The 23,949-nt window shown below is 41.3% G+C and overlaps 3 protein-coding genes across 34 annotated transcripts in view; 1 reads left to right on the top strand and 2 right to left on the bottom strand.

Annotated features, from left to right (window-relative positions):
* The window catches only part of LOC144088672 (uncharacterized), a 25,884-nt gene extending 7,107 nt beyond the window's left edge, over window positions 1-18,777 (bottom strand). For 5 of the 32 annotated variants that reach the window (XM_077619224.1, XM_077619225.1, XM_077619223.1 and 2 more), the window contains exons 1-15: window positions 18,473-18,777; window positions 17,709-17,877; window positions 14,149-14,266; window positions 13,238-13,355; window positions 12,618-13,047; window positions 8,251-8,464; window positions 5,131-5,229; window positions 4,924-5,065; window positions 4,782-4,840; window positions 4,635-4,716; window positions 4,542-4,553; window positions 4,428-4,473; window positions 3,762-4,352; window positions 1,637-1,754; window positions 83-200 (exon numbers count right to left, since the gene is read on the bottom strand). In XM_077619224.1, coding sequence (XP_077475350.1) covers window positions 4,179-4,352; window positions 4,428-4,473; window positions 4,542-4,553; window positions 4,635-4,716; window positions 4,782-4,840; window positions 4,924-5,065; window positions 5,131-5,229; window positions 8,251-8,335 — 699 coding nt within the window. In that variant the 5' untranslated portion in view covers window positions 8,336-8,464; window positions 12,618-13,047; window positions 13,238-13,355; ... (1 more) ...; window positions 17,709-17,877; window positions 18,473-18,777 and the 3' untranslated portion in view covers window positions 83-200; window positions 1,637-1,754; window positions 3,762-4,178. The other 27 variants (XM_077619237.1, XM_077619241.1, XM_077619250.1 and 24 more) reach the window with 26 other exon arrangements.
* LOC144088676 (transmembrane protein 265-like) lies at window positions 16,139-21,157 on the top strand. The gene is made up of 3 exons (XM_077619253.1): window positions 16,139-16,295; window positions 17,696-17,914; window positions 19,466-21,157. The coding sequence occupies exons 2-3, from the start codon at window positions 17,696-17,698 to the stop codon at window positions 19,616-19,618; spliced, it is 372 nt and encodes a 123-aa protein (XP_077475379.1). The 5' UTR covers window positions 16,139-16,295; the 3' UTR covers window positions 19,619-21,157.
* prr14 (proline rich 14) lies at window positions 19,649-23,949 on the bottom strand. Its single transcript, XM_077619195.1, has 5 exons — window positions 22,454-23,949; window positions 21,789-21,936; window positions 21,620-21,729; window positions 21,470-21,538; window positions 19,649-20,386 (listed from the first exon to the last, which is right to left on the bottom strand). The coding sequence occupies exons 1-5, from the start codon at window positions 23,857-23,859 to the stop codon at window positions 20,071-20,073; spliced, it is 2,049 nt and encodes a 682-aa protein (XP_077475321.1). The 5' UTR covers window positions 23,860-23,949; the 3' UTR covers window positions 19,649-20,070.

Genomic DNA, 23,949 nt, shown 5'->3' with positions numbered 1-23,949 from the left:
AAAAAGCCTTACTATACTATGTCGTTTTTTAGGGAAAAAAAGCCTTACTATACCATGTCGTTTTTAAGGAAAAAAGACTTACTATACAGTGCGTGGTTGTCCGTCTCCTTGTACCCTAAGATCGTCTGGCCACCGATTCAGGATGTCCCCCGCCTCTGGCCTGGAGACAAATGGGATTGGCTCCAGCATCCCCCGCTACCCTAATGAGGATAAAGCAGTTCAGAAAATGAGATGAGGCTTACTATACATGGTCATTTTTTTTAAAAGCCTTACTATACTATATCGTTTTTTTAAGAAAAAAAGCCTTACTATACTATGTCGTTTTTTTAAGAAAAAAAGCCTTACTATACTATGTCGTTTTTTTAAGAAAAAAAGCCTTACTATACTATGTCGTTTTTTTAAGAAAAAAGCCTTACTATACTATGTCGTTTTTTAGGGAAAAATAGCCTTACTATACTATGTCGTTTTTTTAGGGAAAAATAGCCTTACTATACTATGTCGTTTTTTAAGAAAAAAAAAAGCCTTACTATACTATGTCGTTTTTTAGGGGAAAATAGCCTTACTATACAAATGTCGTTTTTTAAGAAAAAAAGCCTTACTATACTATGTCGTTTTTTAGGGAAAAAAGCCTTACTATACTATGTCATTTTTTAGGGAAAAATAGCCTTACTGTACTATGTCGTTTTTTTAAGAAAAAAGCCTTACTATACTATGTCGTTTTTTAGGGAAAAATAGCCTTACTATACTATGTCGTTTTTTTTTTAAGAAAAGAGCCTTACTATACTATGTCGTTTTTTAGGGAAAAATAGCCTTACTATACTATGTCGTTTTTTTAAGAAAAAAAGCCTTACTATACTATGTCGTTTTTTTAAGAAAAAAGCCTTACTATACTATGTCGTTTTTTTAAGAAAAAAAGCCTTACTGTACTATGTCGTTTTTTTAAGAAAAAAGCCTTACTATACTATGTCGTTTTTTAGGGAAAAATAGCCTTACTATACTATGTCGTTTTTTTTTTAAGAAAAAAGCCTTACTATACTATGTCGTTTTTTAGGGAAAAAACCCTTTGTATACTATGTCGTTTTTAAAGAAAAAAAAGCCTTACTATACTATGTCGTTTTTTAAGAAAAAAAAAGCCTTACTATACTATGTCGTTTTTTTAGGGAAAAAACCCTTTGTATACTATGTCGTTTACTGAGAAAAAAAACCTTACTATTCTATGTCGTTTTTTAGGAAAAAAAGCCTTACTATACTATGTCGTTTTTTTAAGAAAAAAAGCCTTACTATACTATGTCGTTTTTTAGGGAAAAAACCCTTTGTATACTATGTCGTTTTTAAAGAAAAAAAAGCCTTACTATACTATGTCGTTTTCTAAGAAAAAAAAAAGCCTTACTATACTATGTCGTTTTTTAGGGAAAAGACCCTTTGTATACTATGTCGTTTTTTAAGAAAAAAAAGCCTTACTATACTATGTCGTTTTTTAGGGAAAAAACCCTTTGTATACTATGTCGTTTTTTGAGAAAAAAACCCTTACTATTTTATGTCGTTTTTTAGGGAAAAAAGCCTTACTATACTATGTCGTTTTTTAGGGAAAAAAAGCCTTACTATACCATGTCGTTTTTAAGGAAAAAAGACTTACTATACAGTGCGTGGTTGTCCGTCTCCTTGTACCCTAAGATCGTCTGGCCACCGATTCAGGATGTCCCCCGCCTCTGGCCTGGAGACAAATGGGATTGGCTCCAGCATCCCCCGCTACCCTAATGAGGATAAAGCAGTTCAGAAAATGAGATGAGGCTACTATACATGGTCATTTTTTTTAAAAGCCTTACTATACTATGTCGTTTTTTTTAGGGAAAAAAGCCTTACTATACTATGTCGTTTTTTTAAGAAAAAAAGCCTTACTATACTATGTCGTTTTTTTAAGAAAAAAGCCTTACTATACTATGTCGTTTTTTAGGGAAAAATAGCCTTACTATACTATGTCGTTTTTTTAGGGAAAAATAGCCTTACTATACTATGTCGTTTTTTAAGAAAAAAAAAAGCCTTACTATACTATGTCGTTTTTTAGGGGAAAATAGCCTTACTATACAAATGTCGTTTTTTAAGAAAAAAAGCCTTACTATACTATGTCGTTTTTTAGGGAAAAAAGCCTTACTATACTATGTCGTTTTTTTAGGGAAAAATAGCCTTACTGTACTATGTCGTTTTTTTAAGAAAAAAGCCTTACTATACTATGTCGTTTTTTAGGGAAAAATAGCCTTACTATACTATGTCGTTTTTTTTTTAAGAAAAAAGCCTTACTATACTATGTCGTTTTTTAGGGAAAAATAGCCTTACTATACTATGTCGTTTTTTTAAGAAAAAAAGCCTTACTATACTATGTCGTTTTTTTAAGAAAAAAGCCTTACTATACTATGTCGTTTTTTAGGAAAACCTTACTATACTGTGTCGTTTTTTAATTTAAAAAAGCCTTACTATCTGTCGTTTTTTAATTTTAAAAAAAAGCCTTACTATCTGTCTTTTTTTAAAGCCTTACTAAAATATGTCGTTTTTTAATTTAAAAAAAAAAAGCCTTACTATACTGTCGTTTTTTCTTAAGAAAAAAAGCCTTACTATATACTATGTCATTTTTTTAAAGAAAAAAGCCTTACTATACTATGTCGTTTCTAGGGGGAAAACGCCTTACTGTGCTATGTCCTTTTTTTAGGAAAAAAAGCCTTACTATACCATGTCGTTTTTAAAGAAAAAAGCCTTACCATACTTTGTCGTTTTTTTTAAGAAAAAAAGCCTTACTATACTATGTCGTTTTTTTAGGGAAAAATAGCCTTACTGTACTATGTCGTTTTTTTAAGAAAAAAGCCTTACTATACTATGTCGTTTTTTAGGGAAAAATAGCCTTACTATACTATGTCGTTTTTTTTTTAAGAAAAAAGCCTTACTATACTATGTCGTTTTTTAGGGAAAAATAGCCTTACTATACTATGTCGTTTTTTTAAGAAAAAAAGCCTTACTATACTATGTCGTTTTTTTAAGAAAAAAGCCTTACTATACTATGTCGTTTTTTAGGAAAACCTTACTATACTGTGTCGTTTTTTAATTTAAAAAAGCCTTACTATCTGTCGTTTTTTAATTTAAAAAAAAAGCCTTACTATCTGTCTTTTTTTAAAGCCTTACTAAAATATGTCGTTTTTTAATTTAAAAAAAAAGCCTTACTATACTGTCGTTTTTTCTTAAGAAAAAAAGCCTTACTCTATACTATGTCATTTTTTTAAAGAAAAAAGCCTTACTATACTATGTCGTTTTTAGGGGGAAAACGCCTTACTATGCTATGTCCTTTTTTAGGAAAAAAAGCCTTACTATACTATGTCGTTTTTTAAGAAAAAAGCCTTACCATACTTTGTCGTTTTTTTTAAAGAAAAAAAGCCTTACTATACTATGTCGTTTTTTTTTTTTTAAAGCCTTACTATATTATGTTATTTTTTAGGAAAAAAAGCCTTACTATATATACTATATATTTTTTTAAGAATAAAGCTTTACTATACATGGTCATTTTTAAGGCTTTTTTTTGTAAGGCTTTAAAACAAAAACAATGTATAAGGCTTTAAAAAAAAAAAAAAACGACCATCTATTGTAAGCCTTCTTTCCAAAAAAATGACTATGTATACGTTGTCATTTTTTAGGGGAAAAAAAAGCCTAACGATGGACAGATAAAAGCCTTTTTTCCCCCCGACCAAAAGCCGGCCAAATCTCTTGTGGCTACCCACCGTAACAGATGACGCAGTTCTTCACCTTCCTCAATTCAGCGGCCACGTCCCCCCACAGAACAGTGAAGACCGACTTCCCGCTCTCGTCCAGCTGAAAGCAAAGACCCGATTAAGCGGACGGACGGCCAAATTCCATCCCTGGGGGGGCGGGGCTTGCCTGCATGGGGCGACCGATGCGCACGGAACTCCATGACAGCCGCCAGCACGTCTTCCCCGTCTTGTGAATTTGAATTATTTTCTATAATATTTTTTCCAACAACCCTATCTTTTTTTTAATGTGAGTGATGCGATCAATTCCCTCAAAATCAAGAGGAAGTGGCGCAAAAATATCCCCAAAGCAACAGAAAATGAGAGATTGCTAACTGTTCAGACATGGGCTTGATCATCATCATCGAATCATCAAAAGCCTAATTGTCATCATACACAGCAGCGTATGACGAAATTGGTCGTCTCGAGATGTCCTCGGGGACATGCGGCAGGTTCGTTGGCAATCTGCTCTGATGGATTTATGGCATCTCCTCCCGAGAGCAACCAAATCCTGGCGACTGTAGAAAAGGTTTGCCTGGCAGATGTTAGCAAACAACGACAAGACTGAGGAAACAAAACACCAAACTGGAGAGCAAGAGCCAGCTGCATCCACCCGCGCCGCCATCTTGGATCACTTACCTCCTTCCAACCAAAACGTTTGAAGAATTGAGCCAATTCAGAGTGTCTGTCGTAAGATGGCCGCCAGTCACTAACACCAATGACAGGGCCTCAAGACTCCTAGTTTACACGTACCCGTGAAGCACGCTGAAAGAGAGCAAACACGGGTGGAATGGGCTCGGCTTGCGATTGGACGACGGCACGGGCCGGCGGGCGTGGCCGACTCACCGCAGTTGTCTCTGTCCCTGTCGTCCATCAGTCCGTGCCGTCCGTCCACGCCAAAAAGTCCGCAGGGGGTGGAAAGTTATAGCTTTTGGAAATTTCCAATAATTTAAGGAATTTTTTTTTGCAAAGTGTGTTGAATTTTGCACTCACCTTGATCCCTCTGTCTGTCCCTGCCGTCCGTCCCTGCCGTCCGTCCATGCCCAAAAGTCCGCAGAGGAGAAAAAAAGTTCAAGTCTTTGAACATTTTCCAATATTTTTTTTTTGGCAAAGTGTGTTGAATTTTGCACTCACCTTGATCCCTCCGTCTGTCCCTGCCGTCCGTCCCTGCCGTCCGTCCCTGCCGTCCGTCCGTCCCTGCCGTCCGTCCGTCCCTGCCGTCCATCTTTGCCGTCCGTTCATGCCCAAAAGTCCACGGGGGAAAAAAAGGTTCAAGTCTTTGAAATTTTTCCAATAAATTAATTACATTTTTTTAGCAAGGTGTGCTGAATTTTGCACTCACCTTGATCCCTCTGTCCGTCCGTGCCGTCCGTGCCGTCCGTGCCGTCCGTGCCGTCCGTGCCGTCCGTGCCGTCCGTGCCGTCCGTGCCGTCCGTGCCGTGCCGTCCGTCCGTGCCGTCCGTGCCGTCCGTCCGTGCCGTCCGTCCGTGCCGTCCGTCCGTGCCGTCCGTCCGTGCCGTCCGTCCGTGCCGTCCGTCCGTCCCTGCCGTCCGTCCCTGCCGTCCGTCCCTGCCGTCCGTCCCTGCCGTCCGTCCCTGCCGTCCGTCCCTGCCGTCCGTCCCTGCCGTCCGTCCCTGCCGTCCGTCCCCAAAACTCAGCAGGGGAGAAAAGTGTCCAAACCTCCACTGGGGAGAAAAAGTGTCCAAACCTCCACTGGGGAGAAAAAGTGTCCAAAACTCCACTGGAGAGAAAAGTGTCCAAAAACCTGCGGGGAGAAAAGTGTCCAAAACTCCACTGGGGAGAAAAGTGTCCAAAAAGTGTCCAAAACTCCACTGGGGAGAAAAAGTGTCCAAAACTCCACTGGGGAGAAAAAGTGTCCAAAACTCCACTGGGGAGAAAAAGTGTCCAAAAAGTGTCCAAAACTCCACTGGGGAGAAAAGTGTCCAAAAAGTGTCCAAAACTCCACTAGGGAGAAAAGTGTCCACAAATCAAAACTCAAAGACCAAAATACTTACCTGCACCGGTAAAAAAGTGTCCATAAATCCACGGGTAAAAAAGTGTCCAAAACTCCACTGGGGAGAAAAAGTGTCCAAAACTCCACTGGGGAGAAAAAGTGTCCAAAAAGTGTCCAAAACTCCACTGGGGAGAAAAAGTGTCCAAAAAGTGTCCAAAACTCCACTGGGGAGAAAAAGTGTCCAAAAAGTGTCCAAAACTCCACTGGGGAGAAAAAGTGTCCAAAACTCCACTGGGGAGAAAAAGTGTCCAAAACTCCACTGGGGAGAAAAAGTGTCCAAAAAGTGTCCAAAACTCCACTGGGGAGAAAAAGTGTCCAAAACTCCACTGGGGAGAAAAAGTGTCCAAAACTCCACTGGGGAGAAAAAGTGTCCAAAACTCCACTGGGGAGAAAAAGTGTCCAAAACTCCACTGGGGAGAAAAAGTGTTCAAAAAGTGTCCAAAACTCCACTGGGGAGAAAAAGTGTCCAAAAAGTGTCCAAAACTCCACTGGGGAGAAAAAGTGTCCAAAAAGTGTCCAAAACTCCACTGGGGAGAAAAAGTGTCCAAAAAGTGTCCAAAACTCCACTGGGGAGAAAAAGTGTCCAAAAAGTGTCCAAAACTCCACTGGGGAGAAAAAGTGTCCAAAAAGTGTCCAAAACTCCACTGGGGAGAAAAAGTGTCCAAAAAGTGTCCAAAACTCCACCGGGGAGAAAAAGTGTCCAAAAAGTGTCCAAAACTCCACTGGGGAGAAGTGTCCAAAAAGTGTCCAAAACTCCACTGGGGAGAAGTGTCCAAAAAGTGTCCAAAACTCCACTAGGGAGAAAAGTGTCCACAAATCAAAACTCAAAAGACCAAAATACATACCTGCACCGGTAAAAAAGTGTCCATAAATCCACGGGTAAAAAAGTGTCCATTAATCCACGGGTAAAAAAAGTGTCCAAAACTCCACTGGGGAGAAAAAGTGTCCAAAACTCCACTGGGGAGAAAAAGTGTCCAAAACTCCACTGGGGAGAAAAAAAGTGTCCAAAACTCCACTGGGGAGAAAAAGTGTCCAAAAAGTGTCCAAAACTCCACTGGGGAGAAAAGTGTCCAAAAAGTGTCCAAAACTCCACTGGGGAGAAAAAGTGTCCAAAAAGTGTCCAAAACTCCACTGGGGAGAAAAGTGTCCAAAAAGTGTCCAAAACTCCACTGGGGAGAAAAGTGTCCAAAACTCCACTAGGGAGAAAAGTGTCCACAAATCAAAACTCAAAGACCAAAATACTTACCTGCACCGGTAAAAAAGTGTCCAAAAGTCCACCGGTAAAAAAGTGTCCATAAATCCACGGGTAAAAAAGTGTCCAAAACTCCACCGGGGAGAAAAAAAGTGTCCAAAACTCCACCGGGGAGAAAAAAAGTGTCCAAAACTCCACCGGGGAGAAAAAAAGTGTCCAAAACTCCACCGGGGAGAAAAAAAGTGTCCAAAACTCCACTGGGGAGAAAAAAAGTGTCCAAAACTCCACTGGGGAGAAAAAAAGTGTCCAAAACTCCACTGGGGAGAAAAAAAGTGTCCAAAACTCCACTGGGGAGAAAAAGTGTCCAAAACTCCACTGGGGAGAAAAAGTGTCCAAAACTCCACTGGGGAGAAAAAGTGTCCAAAACTCCACTGGGGAGAAAAAGTGTCCAAAACTCCACTGGGGAGAAAAAGTGTCCAAAACTCCACTGGGGAGAAAAAGTGTCCAAAACTCCACTGGGGAGAAAAAGTGTCCAAAACTCCACTGGGGAGAAAAAGTGTCCAAAACTCCACTGGGGAGAAAAAGTGTCCAAAACTCCACTGGGGAGAAAAAGTGTCCAAAACTCCACTGGGGAGAAAAAGTGTCCAAAAAGTGTCCAAAACTCCACTGGGGAGAAAAAGTGTCCAAAACTCCACTGGGGAGAAAAAGTGTCCAAAACTCCACTGGGGAGAAAAAGTGTCCAAAACTCCACTGGGGAGAAAAAGTGTCCAAAACTCCACTGGGGAGAAAAAGTGTCCAAAACTCCACTGGGGAGAAAAAGTGTCCAAAAAGTGTCCAAAACTCCACTGGGGAGAAAAGTGTCCAAAAAGTGTCCAAAACTCCACTAGGGAGAAAAGTGTCCACAAATCAAAACTCAAAAGACCAAAATACTTACCTGCACCGGTAAAAAAAAGTGTCCAAAAGTCCACGGGTAAAAAAAGTGTCCAAAAGTCCACGGGTAAAAAAGTGTCCAAAACTCCACTGGGGAGAAAAGTGTCCAAAAAGTGTCCAAAACTCCACTGGGGAGAAAAGTGTCCAAAAAGTGTCCAAAACTCCACTGGGGAGAAAAGTGTCCAAAACTCCGCTGGGGAGAAGTGTCCATAAATCCATGGGTAAAAAAAGTGTCCAAAACTCCACTGTGAAGAAGTATCCATAAATCCGCCGTCCATCCGTCTGTGCCGTCCATCCATGCCGTCCGTCCCTGCCGTCTGTCCCTGCCGTCCGTCCCTGCCGTCCGTCCATGCCGTCCGTCCGTCCGTCCATGCCGTCCGTCCATGCCGTCCGTCCATGCCGTCCGTCCATCCATGCCGTCCAGGTTGAACTTCACTTTAGTGTCCCGGAGGTACTGAGCCAGGCCGGCGTGGTGCAGTCAGACCAGGTGGCCCCAGGCCTTTTAGAACTCAAGCCGCTGTCCAGGAAGATGTCCGTCAACTTAAAAAAGCCACACAGGGACAGAGTTTAGTCTGCTTTCTAAACAAACATTTATAGCCTTAATTCCATCGTGTACATACACTACAACAAGTGCATGCCATACAATGTGTGTCAATCAATCACATTTGCATTTAACATCATTAACCAAAACTTTGAGCCCATTCGCACCGACAAATAAGTGTATTTTTACAAACAAAATCATAGGAGTATGAACATTAGCTTAACTAACGCTCATTTAGCATCCACAATAAAGTACAGTTAGAAGTACTACGTGGACTCCCTGCTAGCGTAGCGATTAGCCATTCGCGGCTAGCGCTAGCCTCGTGCTAATCGCTCATTAGCATGATATTTCCACACAAAAAAAGACAGTTGGAATCCCGTAACAATAACCACCGCGTTAAGAACACCGCTCGGTTCTTATGAATACTTGCCCAATACATAATTTAGCAAAATAACATTAAAATTTAAGCTTGAGGTTTAACCTTAACCCATGCTTGCTTAGCGGAGCTCAACATGGCGATCTTCAGCTCAAACTAAAGGCACACTTGTTCACTATAACAAGTAAGTAACTCGTAAGACATCAAAATAAACGCACACTTGTTCATTATAACAAGCAACTAACTCGTAAGACATTAAAATAAATGTTATAATTATTGTTATACCTGACTGGCGTGCAATAGGTCTGAGATACAGTGTGCCTAGCCCCACCACCTGAAGTCATTTGAAGTTAATCAGCGTGTTTTCGTCTCAGTGCCCTGTGATTGGCTGGCAAGCCATAGTTGGCCGTGATAGGCTCCAGCATCCCTGCAACCCCTGCGAAGTAAAGCGGTGCGGAAAACTATTGAATCAATGAATGATTTATTTTGAAAAACGGAATTATATCGGCACCATAAGATGGACCAGAGCTATTTTGCATAGCTACCAAAGAGATGTGTATTCTCAAATCAATAAAACTGAATACAGTATAAACCATTATATATATATATATATATATATATATATATATATATATATATATATATATATATATATATATATATACATATATATACATATATATATATATATATATATATATATATATATATATATATATATATATATATGTGTGTGTGTAATGGTTTATTTTGAAACTGCTGTATTCAGTTTTATTGAACCCATTTATATATATATATATATATTCTCGTCCTTAAAAGCCAAAAGTCAATATGTACTTGACTATTTGACTGTGGTTTCAAAGTAAACCATTACACGCGTATCTGTGTCTGTGCGCGTGTCTGTGTCTGTGCGCGCGTGTGTCTGTGCGCACGCGCGTCTGTGTGCGCGGGTCTGTGCGCGCGTCTGTGCGCGCGTGTGTGTGTGTATGTGTGTGTGTGTGTGTGATGGTTTACTTTGAAACCGCAATCAAATAGTCAAATACATATTAACTTTTGGATTTTTAGGAAGAGAAAATGACTAGAGTCCAACCATTATGACTAATTTGTGGCATCCAGGAGCTAAAATCTGTCATCGCCGCTGGCTAAAACTGCCAGATGGATTTACAAACAGTGGAAACTCCCAGAAAACAAACACACTGTATAGTAAGGCTTTTTTTTCCTTGAAACATTTTTAAAGTTGTTTAACAATCGCCGCCAGTGTCTCCGTCAAGGCAAAAAAAATAATTTCTGCGTCATCATACATTTTTCCCTGACCATTTATTTAACCGTATGTCCGCAATATGTATGGATTGGAGATCTGTCACGTAAAGTTAAATTGAAAAAGGTCCTTGGCGGAGGCGATTGTTTTTTTTTTTTGGAAGAGGTCACTCTAAAAGTATTCATCCTGAAATGTTCCATGATATTTTTCTTCCCGGCTGGGTTTAAGTCGGGGGATAATCGTTTAGCGTTTACATAGTGCTTTTTCATTTGCCATTTTTTGGGACGGATCGTAACGATCACCTCCTCGCCGTCACCAATTAGCTGGGGGGTGGGCAAAGGGTTCGTAGAAGCAACGGGGGTTGGGCAAGAGAAGCACCTGACGGCAATCCACTGATTGCACTTGTAGGACACTAGTATTGTGGAAAGCTTGCTCTTTATGAAAACCTACATTTTGTGGAATAGTTTGAAATGAAAGCTTAGTTTTATGGGATGCTATGCCTTTACATCAAATCAAAAGCCTTTAGTGTCATCATACACCGCTGCATATAATGAAATGGGTAAAATATCATTCAACAAAGGTGCTCTTAAATGAGTCAAAATGGTCAAAAGTCTGCATTTTGATGGCCAACATTTACAATAGGTCCAGAAAAAGACTTGGACTGGCTTGGAGAGTCTGCAACAGGGGTCCTCGAGGGCCGCTGTGGGTTGGGCCAGCATTTTGTTCCGAAACATCCAGCACAGACTCGGTCGGACTCAGTTGAAGCAACGGGGGTTGGGCTGCAAGAAGCACCTGACGCCGATCCACTGATTGCACTTGTAGGACACTAGTATTGTGGAAAGCTTTGCTCTTTATGAAAACCTACATTTTGTGGAATAGTTTGAAATGAAAGCTTAGTTTTATGGGATGCTATGCCTTTAAATCAAATGAAAAGCCTTTAGTGTCATCATACACCGCTGCATATAATGAAATGGGTAAAATATCATTCAACAAAGGTGCTCTTAAATGAGTCAAAATGGTCAAAAGTCTGCATTTTGATGGCCAACGTTTACAATAGGTCCAGAAAAAGACTTGGACTGGCTTGGAGAGTCTGCAACAGGGGTCCTCGAGGGCCGCTGTGGGTTGGGCCAGCATTTTTTTTCGAAACATCCAGCACAGACTCGGTCGGACTCAGTTGAAGCAACGGGGGTTGGGCTGCAAGAAGCACCTGACGCCGATCCACTGATTGCACTTGTAGGACACTAGTATTGTGGAAAGCTTTGCTCTTTATGAAAACCTACATTTTGTGGAATAGTTTGAAATGAAAGCTTAGTTTTATGGGATGCTATGCCTTTACATCAAATCAAAAGCCTTTAGTGTCATCATACACCGCTGCATATAATGAAATGGGTAAAATATCATTCAACAAAGGTGCTCTTAAATGAGTCAAAATGGTCAAAAGTCTGCATTTTGATGGCCAACGTTTACAATAGGTCCAGAAAAAGACTTGGACTGGCTTGGAGAGTCTGCAACAGGGGTCCTCGAGGGCCGCTGTGGGTTGGGCCAGCATTTTTTTTTTCGAAACATCCAGGACAGACTCGGACTCAGTTGAAGCAACGGGGGTTGGGCTGCAAGAAGCACCTGACGCCGATCCACTGATTGCACTTGTAGGACACTAGTATTGTGGAAAGCTTTGCTCTTTATGAAAACCTACATTTTGTGGAATAGTTTGAAATGAAAGCTTAGTTTTATGGGATGCTATGCCTTTACATCAAATCAAAAGCCTTTAGTGTCATCATACACCGCTGCATATAATGAAATGGGTCAAATATCATTCAACAAAGGTGCTCTTAAATGAGTCAAAATGGTCAAAAGTCTGCATTTTGATGGCCAACATTTACAATAGGTCCAGAAAAAGACTTGGACTGGCTTGGAGAGTCTGCAACAGGGGTCCTCGAGGGCCGCTGTGGGTTGGGCCAGCATTTTGTTCCGAAACATCCAGCACAGACTCGGTCGGACTCAGTTGAAGCAACGGGGGTTGGGCTGCAAGAAGCACCTGACGCCAATCCACTGATTGCACTTGTAGGACACTAGTATTGTGGAAAGCTTGCTCTTTAGGAAAACCTACATTTTCTGGAATAGTTTGAAATGAAAGCCTAGTCTTATGGGATGCTACGCCTTTATATCAAATCAAATCAAATGTACGTATGTATCAAAAATACGACCAAGTAAGGCTTTTTTCTTTAAAAAAACAACAACAAATTATAGTAAGGCTTTTTTCTTAAAAAAACGACATAGTATAGTCAGGCTTTTTTTCTAAAAATACGACCATGTATAGTAAGGCTTTTTCTCCTAAAAAACGACCATGTATAATAAGGCTTTTTTCCTTAAAAAAACAACAACATAGTATAGTAAGGCTTTTTTTCAACAACAACAAAAAACCGAACGTGTATATATAGTAAGGCTTTTTTATTTAAAAAAATGCCCATGTTTAGTAAGACATTTTTACATTAGCACACACAGTAGAGCATATGCCTACCGTCGAATGGATGCCGGTTCGCGTCCCGCAGACGTATTCTTGGTGCCTCTCCCTACCTGCGACAAAAGACTCATTACCTTTTACTAAGAAAAACTTTAAAAATTAAATTTTCCATTTAAACATTACATAAAAATTAGTTAAAAGAATTGGCCTAAAAAAAACAAAAGACACTGGCTATTAGCTATGATTTCAAATAAGCCCCCCAAACTTTTATTGGTTGGCATTCCCAACACAACCGCCGGCTGTCGAAGAACCGCATGGTGGCGTTGCTCTGCCAGTCGCCCTCGTCCACATCCACGTCGGCCGAATGACGGAGACACAGCTCAAACCCACGGCTGTCACGGGGTGAGGCAAGCAGGACTTGACTTGTCGATCGGTCGGCTGCACCCGTTCTTCTCCTCCCGCTCCTCTTCCACGTTGTCCAATGCATCTGTCATGACACAAAGACAATTATTTCTCAACAGGGAAAAAACCCTTTGTATACTATGTCGTTTTTTGAGAAAAAAAAAACCTTACTATACTATGTCGTTTTTTAGGAAAAAAAGCCTTACTATACTATGTCGTTTTTTAGGGAAAAAAGCCTTACTATACCATGTCGTTTTTAAGGAAAAAAGACTTACTATACAGTGCGTGGTTGTCCGTCTCCTTGTACCCTAAGATCGTCTGGCCACCGATTCAGGATGTCCCCCGCCTCTGGCGTGGAGACAAATGGGATTGGCTCCAGCATCCCCCGCTACCCTAATGAGGATAAAGCAGTTCAGAAAATGAGATGAGGCTTACTATACATGGTCTTTTTTTTTTAAAAGCCTTACTATACTATGTCGTTTTTTTAGGAAAAAAAGCCTTACTATATTATGTCGTTTTTTTAGGGAAAAAAAGCCTTACTATACTATGCTGTTTTTTGGGGGGGGAAAAAGCCTTACTATACTATGTCGTTTTTTTTAAAGAAAAAAAGCCTTACTATACTATGTCGTTTTTTAGGGAAAAAAACCTTACTATACTATGCTGGTTTTTTTTTTAGGAAAAAAAGGCTTACTATACCATGTCGTTTTTTTTTGAAAAAAAGCCTTACCATACTATGTCGTTTTTTAGGGAAAAAACCCTTTGTATACTATGTCGTTTTTTGAGAAAAAAAACCCTTACTATACTATGTCGTTTTTTTAGGGAAAAAAACCTTACTATACTATGTCGTTTTTTAGGGAAAAAAAGCCTTACTATACCATGTCGTTTTTTAGGAAAAAAACCCTTTGTATACTATGTCGTTTTTTAAGAAAAAAGCCTTACTATACTATGTCGTTTTTTAGGGAAAAGACCCTTTGTATACTATGTCGTTTTTTAAGAAAAAAAAGCCTTACTATACTATGTCGTTTTTTAGGGAAAAAACCCTTTGTATACTATGTCGTTTTTTGAGAAAAAAAACCCTTACTATTCTATGTCGTTTTTTAGGAAAAAAAGCCTTACTATACTATGTCGTTTTTTAGGGAAAAAAAGCCTTACTATACCATGTCGTTTTTAAGGAAAAAAGACTTACTATACAGTGCGTGGTTGTCCGTCTCCTTGTACCCTAAGATCGTCTGGCCACCGATTCAGGATGTCCCCCGCCTCTGGCCTGGAGACAAATGGGATTGGCTCCAGCATCCCCCGCTACCCTAATGAGGATAAAGCAGTTCAGAAAATGAGATGAGGCTTACTATACATGGTCATTTTTTTTAAAAGCCTTACTATACTTTCGTTTTTTTTAGGGAAAAAAGCCTTACTATACTATGTCGTTTTTTAAGAAAAAAAGCCTTACTATACTATGTTGTTTTTTAGGGAAAAAAAGCATTACTATACTATGTCATTTTTTAAGAAAAAAAAACCCTTAATATATCATGTCATTTTTAGGGAAAAAACCTTACTATACTATGTCGTTTTTAGGGAAAAAAAGCCTTACTATACTATGTCGTTTTTTTTTGGAAAAAAAGCCTTACTATATTATGTCGTATTTTTTAGGGAAAAAAGCCTTACTATACGTTATGTGGCCCGACAGGAAAAAGTTTGGGGACCCCTGCTTTAGACAAAAGTAATCTTTCTAGATGACTGCTGTTCACATCACTTGTAGTAAAGAATGAATGGATTTTGCTGTTGCAAAACAACAAAACAACCAATGTTGTCATCAACTTCATCTCATATTCTATTGTATTTTTTTGCAATAAAATCCCCCTGATTAATGGCTAAATTGGACAAAAGAAATCAATTTCATGGCATATTTGTCTTGCTTGGGTGCTAAAACTCTCCAAATGCTCAAGCTAATCATCGGAGAAAGCCAACAGCCGACTGTTTGTTCTTCAAAAGGGAATATACTATGGTTACTTTTTAAATAAATATTTATAAACCTGAAATGATGTTTTATGTTTCTGTACATCAAAATATAACTTTTGTGCATTTTCTGCACTATAAGGTGCAACTAAAAGACCTTTTCTCAATAGTGTGCCTACACAACAACCACTACTACTACTACAAAACAACCACTACTACTACACAACCACTGATACTACTACACAACAACAACAACCACTACTACTACACAACCACTGCTACTACTACACAACAACAACAACCACTACTACACAACGACAACCACTACTACTACTACACAACATCAACAACAACCACTACTACTACTACTATACAACAACAACAACAACCACTACTACTACTACTACACAACAACAACCACTACTACTACTACTACTACACAACAACAACCACTACTACTACTACTACTATACAACAACCACTACTACTACTACTACTACTACTACTACTACTACTACTACACAACAACAACCACTACTACTACTACTACTACTACTACACAACAACAACCACTACTACTACACAACAACAACCACTACTACTACTACAACACAACAACAACCACTACTACTACTACTACACAACAACAACCACTACTACTACTACTACACAACAACAACCACTACTACTACTACTACACAACAACAACCACTACTACTACTACTACACAACAACAACCACTACTACTACACAACAACCACTACTACTACTACTACTACTACACAACAACAACAACAACAACTACTACTACACAACAACTACTACTACACAACAACAACTACTACTACTACACAACAACAACTACTACTACTACTACTACTACACAACAACTACTACTACACAACTACTACTACTACTATTACACAACAACAACAACTACTACTACACCTCCATAGAAGCCCAATCCTTTTGAATTCAAATGGTTTGGGCATTCATAAACAAATCAACAGTTAATAATAAAGAGTTCTGTCTATTTTATGAGAGTCGACAGGAATGCGATTCGGGCCGCGTTGTCATTTTAATCCACGACACCCTTCTGTCGCGCTTCCTTCCTTCCTTCCTTCCTTCCTTCCTCTGGGCCCAAAGAGTAAAACCAATGGACAAGAGAAAGATGCACGTGTGTGCGTGCCTGAGTGGGTGTGTTGGAAGGCGAAAGAAGCTCGAAAAGCAAATAGGCGTGGCGCTTTCACACAGTTTCAGTCAAGTTGCGCCACTTCAAGTCTACATTGGACTTCTCGGTGGCATGATCAACAGCGGAGGCCCGCAGAGCTGACAACGACTCATCGAAGCCAGGAAATAAGACGACACGAGGGAGTCAAAGTAAGTACGGCGCTAAGGAAGCTTTTTAGAATAGTCTTGACCGTTCTGGGTGAGAAAAAGGGCACGAAAGACAAATGATTAACAAGGCCCGTGTGCTATTACACACGAGGAAAGCACTTTGATTGTGGATTTGTTGTCATGTTCTTCGTGGGAAAAATAGCCTTTCGAACACAACCTCAACTGGCCTGACCACATTCTTGCTTTGCTATTGAACGCACTCAATACATCAGTCAAACAGAGATCCATGGCCATACATTTTTGATTACGGAACGGCCCTAAAGACAACATTTAAGAAAAATGACAACTTTAATGTATTCATTAAATATTAAGGTTTATAGACAGACCCTTCCAACTATTCCTGAAGGCAGATTTCTGTATGTTAGACTATCGCTTAGGGCAGCAGGGGGGAAAAATTAAAACAATAAAATCAACAGCTTTGTCAAGATTTTTGCTTTCGTTTTGTTCAAGCCAACTGTGGGAAATAAAGCGAATTGCAGCACTCCACTTCATCAGAACTGAAGCAAGCTGAACGTGTCGAGGCAGGTCAAATAAAATGTGGCAGGAGAAGCAGCAATGTCTGCCTGGCCATGTATAGTAAGGCTTTTTTCTTTTAAAAAAACGACATAGTATAGTAAGGCTTTTTTTCTTTAAAAAAACGACATAGTATTTCTTTTAAAAACGACATAGTATAGTAAGGCTTTTTTCTTTAAAAAAACGACATAGTATTTCTTTTAAAAATGACATAGTATAGTAAGGCTTTTTTCTTTAAAAAAAACGATATAGTATTGTAAGGCTTTTTTCTTTAAAAAACGGTATAGTATAGTAAGGCTTTTTTCTTAAAAAAAACGGCATAGTATAGTAAGGCATTTTTTCTTAAAAAATGACATAGTATAGTAAGGCTTTTTTGATTTAAAAAACGACATTGTATAGTAAGGCTTTTTTTCTTAAAAAACGACATAGTATAGTAAGGCTTTTTTTTCTTAAAAAACGACATAGTATAGTAAGGCTTTTTTTCTTAAAAAACGACACAGTATAGAAAGACTTTTTTCTTAAAAAATGACTTAGTATAGTAAAGCTTTTTTTCTTAAAAAATGACATAGTATGGTAAGGCTTTTTTGATTTAAAAAAACGACATAATATAGTAAGGCTTTTTTTTTCTTAAAAAGCGACATAAGGCTTTTTTATATCAAAAATGACAACGTATAGTAAGGCTTTTTTATCCATAAATAATGACCATGTATAGTAAGGCTTTTTTTCCATAAAAATGACCACGTATAGTAAGGCTTTTTTCCTAACTGCAAATGGGGACACCACTAATAAACGGACCGAATGTATGTTCATATCTGTTTTTGATTTAGAAACACTAAACATATGTCAATGTCTTTATTTTCTGCTCAAAGATGTCCCACTCACCTGACACTACCATTAAAGTAGACGAAGACACACCGTTGAACACCACGCCAGGCTCGGCGGAAACGCACAAAACCCAGGCGGCGAAGAAAAATGGTTGCGTTGCGACCGCCTGCTGCCAAGACCATCATCACCGGAAGCTGGCCATCGGCAGCATCATCTGTGGCATCTCCTGCTTCGGAATCATGGCGCTCATCAACTCGGTCAAGGTACGTTTTATGAAGAGAATAATGAAACACCCCCCGCCAAGCCTATTCCTGTTTATTTTGGGACATCCTGTTGATTTTGGGGGCATTTTGGTCACTTCCCGTTGATACTGGGTTACTTCCTATTGCTTTAGGAGTATGTCAAACAATGTTCCCTCTAGTTTTACATAAATCTGGGCATACAAACACCCTCCCTCAGGACATTGAAGGACCATCCGAGTAGCATCAGAAGTGCACCAGTATCACAGCTGCCATCAGCAGGTGTATTTTTACTACCCCATACCTGTCAACCTCTGCCGATAACTGCCCTTATAAATGATTGATTCCCCTTACAAACCCCCAAAAAACCTTACAAACACCGTACGACTCGTACGGTGTTTGTAAGGTTTTTGGGGGGTTTGTAAGGGGAATCATAATCATTTATAAGGGCAGTTATCGGCAGAGGTTGACAGGTATGCTACCCATAAATTAGCTGGCCATAGCATTTAGTAATTAATATCCATACATAAAACATCTTAACAAATGGCACTAGAATTTGCACAAATCTGACTTAAATTTTACCTTTTTATCCACATCTGTCCTTCTTACTTGTCGCTTGAGGCAGTTCATATTTTTCAATGGGGAAAGCCACTCACAACTTTAGCTTAGCGTCGCTGCATGTTTTGCAAAAACAGACCTTTTTCACTCGAAAAACAAAATCTGTCCTTAAGTTTGACCACTTGTTCATCCTATTTGCACAGCCATTCCAACTTAAAAGATACATAGTAGGTTTATTTTTACTCTGGTTTGGTGAGTCCACGCATCCATTCACTTTAGCACGGTGAAGCCTCTAGCCACATGCGCAAGCACTGCTGTGATTGGCTGCGCAGGATGATTACGTCATAGCCAATGTTTGGCTGCGTAGCATGATAGCACCGTCTCCAATGATTGGCTTGACACCTGTCGCTGAATGAAAGCAAAATGACACAGAATTTTTTATTTATATATTTAATTAATTTGCAGCGCGTTCACTGCGCTGGATCGCTTTTCTTGTGTGCCGAGTGTACAATTGCACAGCTTAGAGGGAACGTTGGTTACTTCCTATTGCTTTAGGGCACAGGTGTCAAAGTGGCGGCCCGTGGGCCAAATCTGGCCCACTTCATCATTTTGTGTGGCCCGAGAAAGTAAATGATGAGTGCCAACTGTCTGTTTTATGATGAAATTCAAATGAAGATTGTAGATTATTTCCTGTTTCCTCATTTTAAATCAATAATTGCAAAAAAATGTACTAATTTGAGTGTCCAAAAATGATCTATCGATTAGCACGATCGAGAAAGCGGTCAATTTATTAATTGATTAATTTTGGCAGCCTAGTTGGAAGACATAACGGCCCTCCGGATGTAATCGAAACTACCATGTGGCCCGCGACAAAAAATGAGTTTGACACCCCTGCTTTGGGGTATGTCAAGGTCACTTTGTGTTCAATTATGAGCGCTCTGACGTCACTTCCTGTTCACTCTGAAGCATTTGAGCCTCATCCTGACTGTGTTGGGATGTTTTGTCTTTCCCCAACAGGCAGAAAAGGAGTCGGACGCAGAGGAGTCGTCACGGTTTTCCCAACGGTCCAAAAGACTGGCCATCATCGCCATCCTCCTTTGGCTCGCCCTTTTGGCCCTGGCGCCGGCACTGATGGCGCTCATCTCCTACTTGATCACGTTGAAAGACTGAGCCGGCGGCGGCAAAGGAAACAAACTCCACTTCCACGTTTACAAGCTGATATTTATTTCCCAGCGCTTGCAAATCCACATGTATAAAAACCAAATACACAAAACTACATGAAAAATACAATACCAAATACTGTAGAAAACATAACTTAGCCACCATGGTTTAAAAAAAAAAAAACACATTATTGCCTTCTTACTTTATTGATGCTTTTTGTGCTTTTTATACAGAGTGAAGAAATAAAAAATAATATAAACAACTTTTGGATACAAAGCGAATACTAACAATAGGTTTAAGGCCACCTGATTCAACGACGACACGCACACAATAATAAGAGCGCCACGCCATTAAGTAGCAATAAATAAGAGCTGCCGTTACCGTTGTACGAGGGCGTTCGTCGGTCGCCGTGGCGGGCGAACTACGAGCGCCAAGGCAACGCGTTTGAGAAAAGCACAAAGTTAACTCGCGGCGGCGTCCGCCTGGTCGCCGGCGAGCCACAAGTCCAGCTGCTTCAGCTTGGCGCACAGGAGCGCGTCAGGGTCGGGCGGCGGCGGGACGGACGCGGCGGTTCCGACGCCGCCCTTGGCGAAGCGCACCCGCCGGGGGCGGGACGACACCATCCCCGCCTTTCCTCCGCCGCCCACTACCTTCTTGGGCTTCCGGACGGCGCCCGTTTCGGGGAAGACCAGGGAGCGCTTGAGGCGGCGCTGGCCGAAGAAGGACTCGGCGCCGTCGCGGCGGTTGAGCGGCAACTCTAAGATGGTCTCCAGTCGTCTGAGGCACAAAAGAATCCACATTTCAGCGCCGCTACGAGACAAAACCTTTAGCCCAAGCGTGTCAAACTCGGGTTGGTTCGCGGGTCGCATTAACGTCAACTCCATTTCATGTGGGCCGGACCATTTTTAGATCTAATATCTAGATTTTTTTGATTTTTTAAAAATGGATTAAAAGAACTGGATCAAAAGCCCTAAATAGTCAGTTTTTAGAGATCTAAAGCAATGTTTATTTGATGTTTTTTTTCTTAGTAATGGAAAATGTCTTTTAATCATGTTTTTTTTTATTTCAAATGGGAACAAAATATTTTTTAAAGTGGAAAACGGAAAATATTTGTATATTTATTTTTAGATTTTACAAAAAACGAAAAAAATGGATTAAAAAAATTCCAGTGATTGTTTTTAAAAAGGGGAAAATCAGGAAATGTAATGGACATCTATAATCATTTGAATTTGATTCTAAAACAGAAAGTCGGCACTCATGATTTACTTTCTAGGGCCGCACAAAATGATGCAGCGGGCCAGATTTGGCCCCCGGGCCGCCACTTTGACACCTGTGCTTAAGCCAATAGAAAGACTGACAGCGGGAATTTATTGAAAAGGCCAATAGTGATTTCTCGCCTATTCGCACTTTTAAGTCGTGTTTCACGTTAGTCTTCTTTGTTTTTATGTTTGATTAAAAAAATGGGAAAATACCTTTATTGTGCCTTTTTTAAATTGAATTGTATAAAGACTATTTTAATGTAATATTTTATTAAAAGAAATGAACGAATTTGAAGTTGAAGAAAATTTAAAAAAAAAACTCAATTTTTTTATTCATTCATTTATCACTTAGTGACTAAGTGATAAATGAATGAATAAATTGCCGTAAAAATTTGGATTTTGAACTCATTCCAATTAAGAAAATTTTGACAATTGGCCTCTGATCCATTTGGAGAAGAAGAATTGGCAGAAATCATTAGATCAATGCTCCCAGTAAAAATAGAATGGATGTCTAGTCTAACACAGCCTCATTCTCTGCCACTCCTCCTAGGCCAAAAGGATTGGACGCATGCATGTCCTTGCCAATTGCATTTGATCTCACCTCTCTGGGGGTGTGCTAAAGTTTTTGTTGGTGTAAATTTCCTCCAAGCTGAACTGCTTCTTCTTTAACCTGTTTAAAAAGTAGGAGAGAAAAATCAAATGAAACCAAAGAACGACATGGTCGACGGCACCCCCGTGCGTCCGCACCCACCTGACGGCTTTGGGGAGGCCCATGGGGGTCAGGTTGTTCTGAGGTTTAGGGAGCTTCCTCCGGATGCGAATGGACGACACCTTGCCACCTCGCTCGTGTTTCTGCGAGCTCTGCGACGCCAGCGTGTCCGTTAGCCTAGCTGCCGCGGAAACGGCGCCGCTGCACCCACCTTCAGCTCTGAGTCGGAGAGAGATTTTTCCTCTCGCAGCTCCGCCGCCGCTGCCGCTTTGTCAAACTCCCCACCGGACGAAACGGCGTCCTCGTCGTCATCTTCGCCACGCGTGTTTCCGTCGAGCTCGCCCCCCAACTGACTCGTTCTGTCGGGGAACGCCCATATTGAAGCATCAATTGATTTTTTGAGGGGGAGATTTTGCCATTAATGATCATGTTTTAGCATCATAGACATTCAATCTATTTTTAGACAGTGAGGGACTGGCAGCAATGGCTGCCAACCGGCCCACTCCAAATGGATTGGACATCTATCGCAGTCACTGAGTTCAATTAAAAATAATTGAAGTACATTAAGTAGGAAGGTTGCCTGTGTGTTCCCAGGGTTTGGTCATTTTGTGTTACGGATAACCCAAGAACGAATTAAGGGGTTTAACAAACTATGTTTGTAATAGGAAAGGACATGACAAAAGTTAAGGTCAAAGGTCAAAAAAGAAAATGATATCCTGAGTTTGAAATCCATTTTTTTTTCATTTTGGAGTTATCGTTGAACACCAACGTACGGAATGTTGGCTTGCCGAAAACAGGCTCCGCCTACTATTGGTAGTAATAATAATACTTAACTTATTTATCCCCATGTGGGGAAAAGCCAAGAAAAATGCTGACCTGGTGCAGGCATCCGGGACTCCGACGGGAATTTCTGTTCTTGTGAGAGGCGCAGCGGAAGAGCCGGCAGTTGCCACTCTGCCCTCATCTTTCTTGGACAAAAAAGCCAGCGGGCTGGACAGGAAGCAGGAAACTAGCGCCGACAGCGAAGAGGCGGGCCCCAGGGTGGACGACGGGTTGGGCCCGTCGCACGGGAAGGAGCGACGTGCCGGGTACACCTCCTTGCGCAGGCACGGCGGGGCGATCTCTCTCTCCACCTCCATCCCGCTCACCGTGTGACGGCGGGCGCGGTGCGAGTCTCCGCGAAGCCACACCGGGACGGACGCGGGCGGCGACTGGCGAGCGAGCGGGGAAAAGAGCGAGGGGATCTCCGGGCACGAAGAGCTGCGCGACAGGCGCGAGGCCCAAACGCCTCGGCCCGGGAGATCCTCCGCGGGGGTCGAGGTGGTCCCGTCGGGCACGGGGGGCCAACTAAAGCGGGGAACCCTACCGTGGAGTAAACTGGAGGCACTGGAACCCGGATCGCTTCTTTGGTACGGCTCGGCACATTGGGACGGATTCCCTTCGAAGGGAGACATTTCAAAATAAAGTGGTTCTGAGGACTTTTGAAGTTTGGCTTCAGTGTTATTCCCGTCTCGGCAAGCCTTCTTGGACTTCTTTGGGGGTCTCGCGCACCCAACGTCGGGGGCGCCGTCACCCTGAGCGACCGTCGGCGGGTGGACGGAAGAGGTTTTCTTCTCAGTCTCATTTTTTGGCTCGCTTTTTGCGTCCCTCTTGACGCTGCGACATTTCGCGGCAGGTCGCCGAGCGTTTTGCCCGCCCGTGAGCGCAGACGCTGCTTTCTTTTCTCGGGCTACGGGATTAGCGACATCGCTGTCCGATTTTAATCTTTTCCTCTCCACGCGGACTTTGGCGCTCGCCGTCCTTTTGGATCGTACTGAACTGGACGCAGGCTGAAGGCGAACGCTGTCGACGTGGTCGGTTTGAAGAGCGCTAGCGCCGTGAGACGCGTGAGGAAAACATTCCAGCTGCACATTGAAGGAGTACAATGGCGGGTGACTATCCACGCCGGGCATGGTTGTTAGCAGCGTTGGCACTTCTGTCTCCATAATAACGTTGTCAATACTTAAGGAGGGGTTTTGTAAATGTTGCACCTCCTGGCTTGATGACACTTGGACTTCTTCAGGCAGAGGATTATGTAATGTCTGAGAATGAGGAGAGCTGCTCCTAGGTTGGAGAACCTGGGTGCACAGAATAGGATTTTCTTCCCCGTCGCCATTTTCCCGAGGCTCCCGTTCGGTTTCCGAAGACCCGTCCGTCTCATCTGGTTCATGTCCGGGAACGGGTAGATTTTTGCCCTTGAAGATCTTAGCGGGACTCATGACTATGTCGGTGAAGCTGGCCATCTTGGATTTGAAGGACTGGATGAAGGGGCCCAGCAGCCAGCCGGGAGGGGCCAAAGTGCTTCCGTTCAGGACGTGGCTCGGCGGCTCGCG

This window comes from Stigmatopora argus, chromosome 14 (genome assembly GCF_051989625.1).
Source record: "Stigmatopora argus isolate UIUO_Sarg chromosome 14, RoL_Sarg_1.0, whole genome shotgun sequence".
Taxonomy (NCBI): domain Eukaryota; kingdom Metazoa; phylum Chordata; class Actinopteri; order Syngnathiformes; family Syngnathidae; genus Stigmatopora; species Stigmatopora argus.
Note: the sequence above shows the minus strand (reverse complement) of the source record. Positions and strands in the feature narration are given on the sequence as shown.

Coding starts and splice junctions, on each gene's coding strand:
- LOC144088676 (XM_077619253.1), top strand. CDS start 17,696: ATGTCCCACTCACCTGACACTACCATTAAAGTAGACGAAGACACACCG. Junction 17,915..19,465: donor CGCTCATCAACTCGGTCAAG/GTACGTTTTATG, acceptor TTTCCCCAACAG/GCAGAAAAGGAGTCGGACGC.
- prr14 (XM_077619195.1), bottom strand. CDS start 23,859: ATGGCCAGCTTCACCGACATAGTCATGAGTCCCGCTAAGATCTTCAAG. Junction 21,937..22,453: donor GTCCCGGATGCCTGCACCAG/GTCAGCATTTTT, acceptor GTTCCCCGACAG/AACGAGTCAGTTGGGGGGCG. Junction 21,730..21,788: donor TCTCCGACTCAGAGCTGAAG/GTGGGTGCAGCG, acceptor CTGGCGTCGCAG/AGCTCGCAGAAACACGAGCG.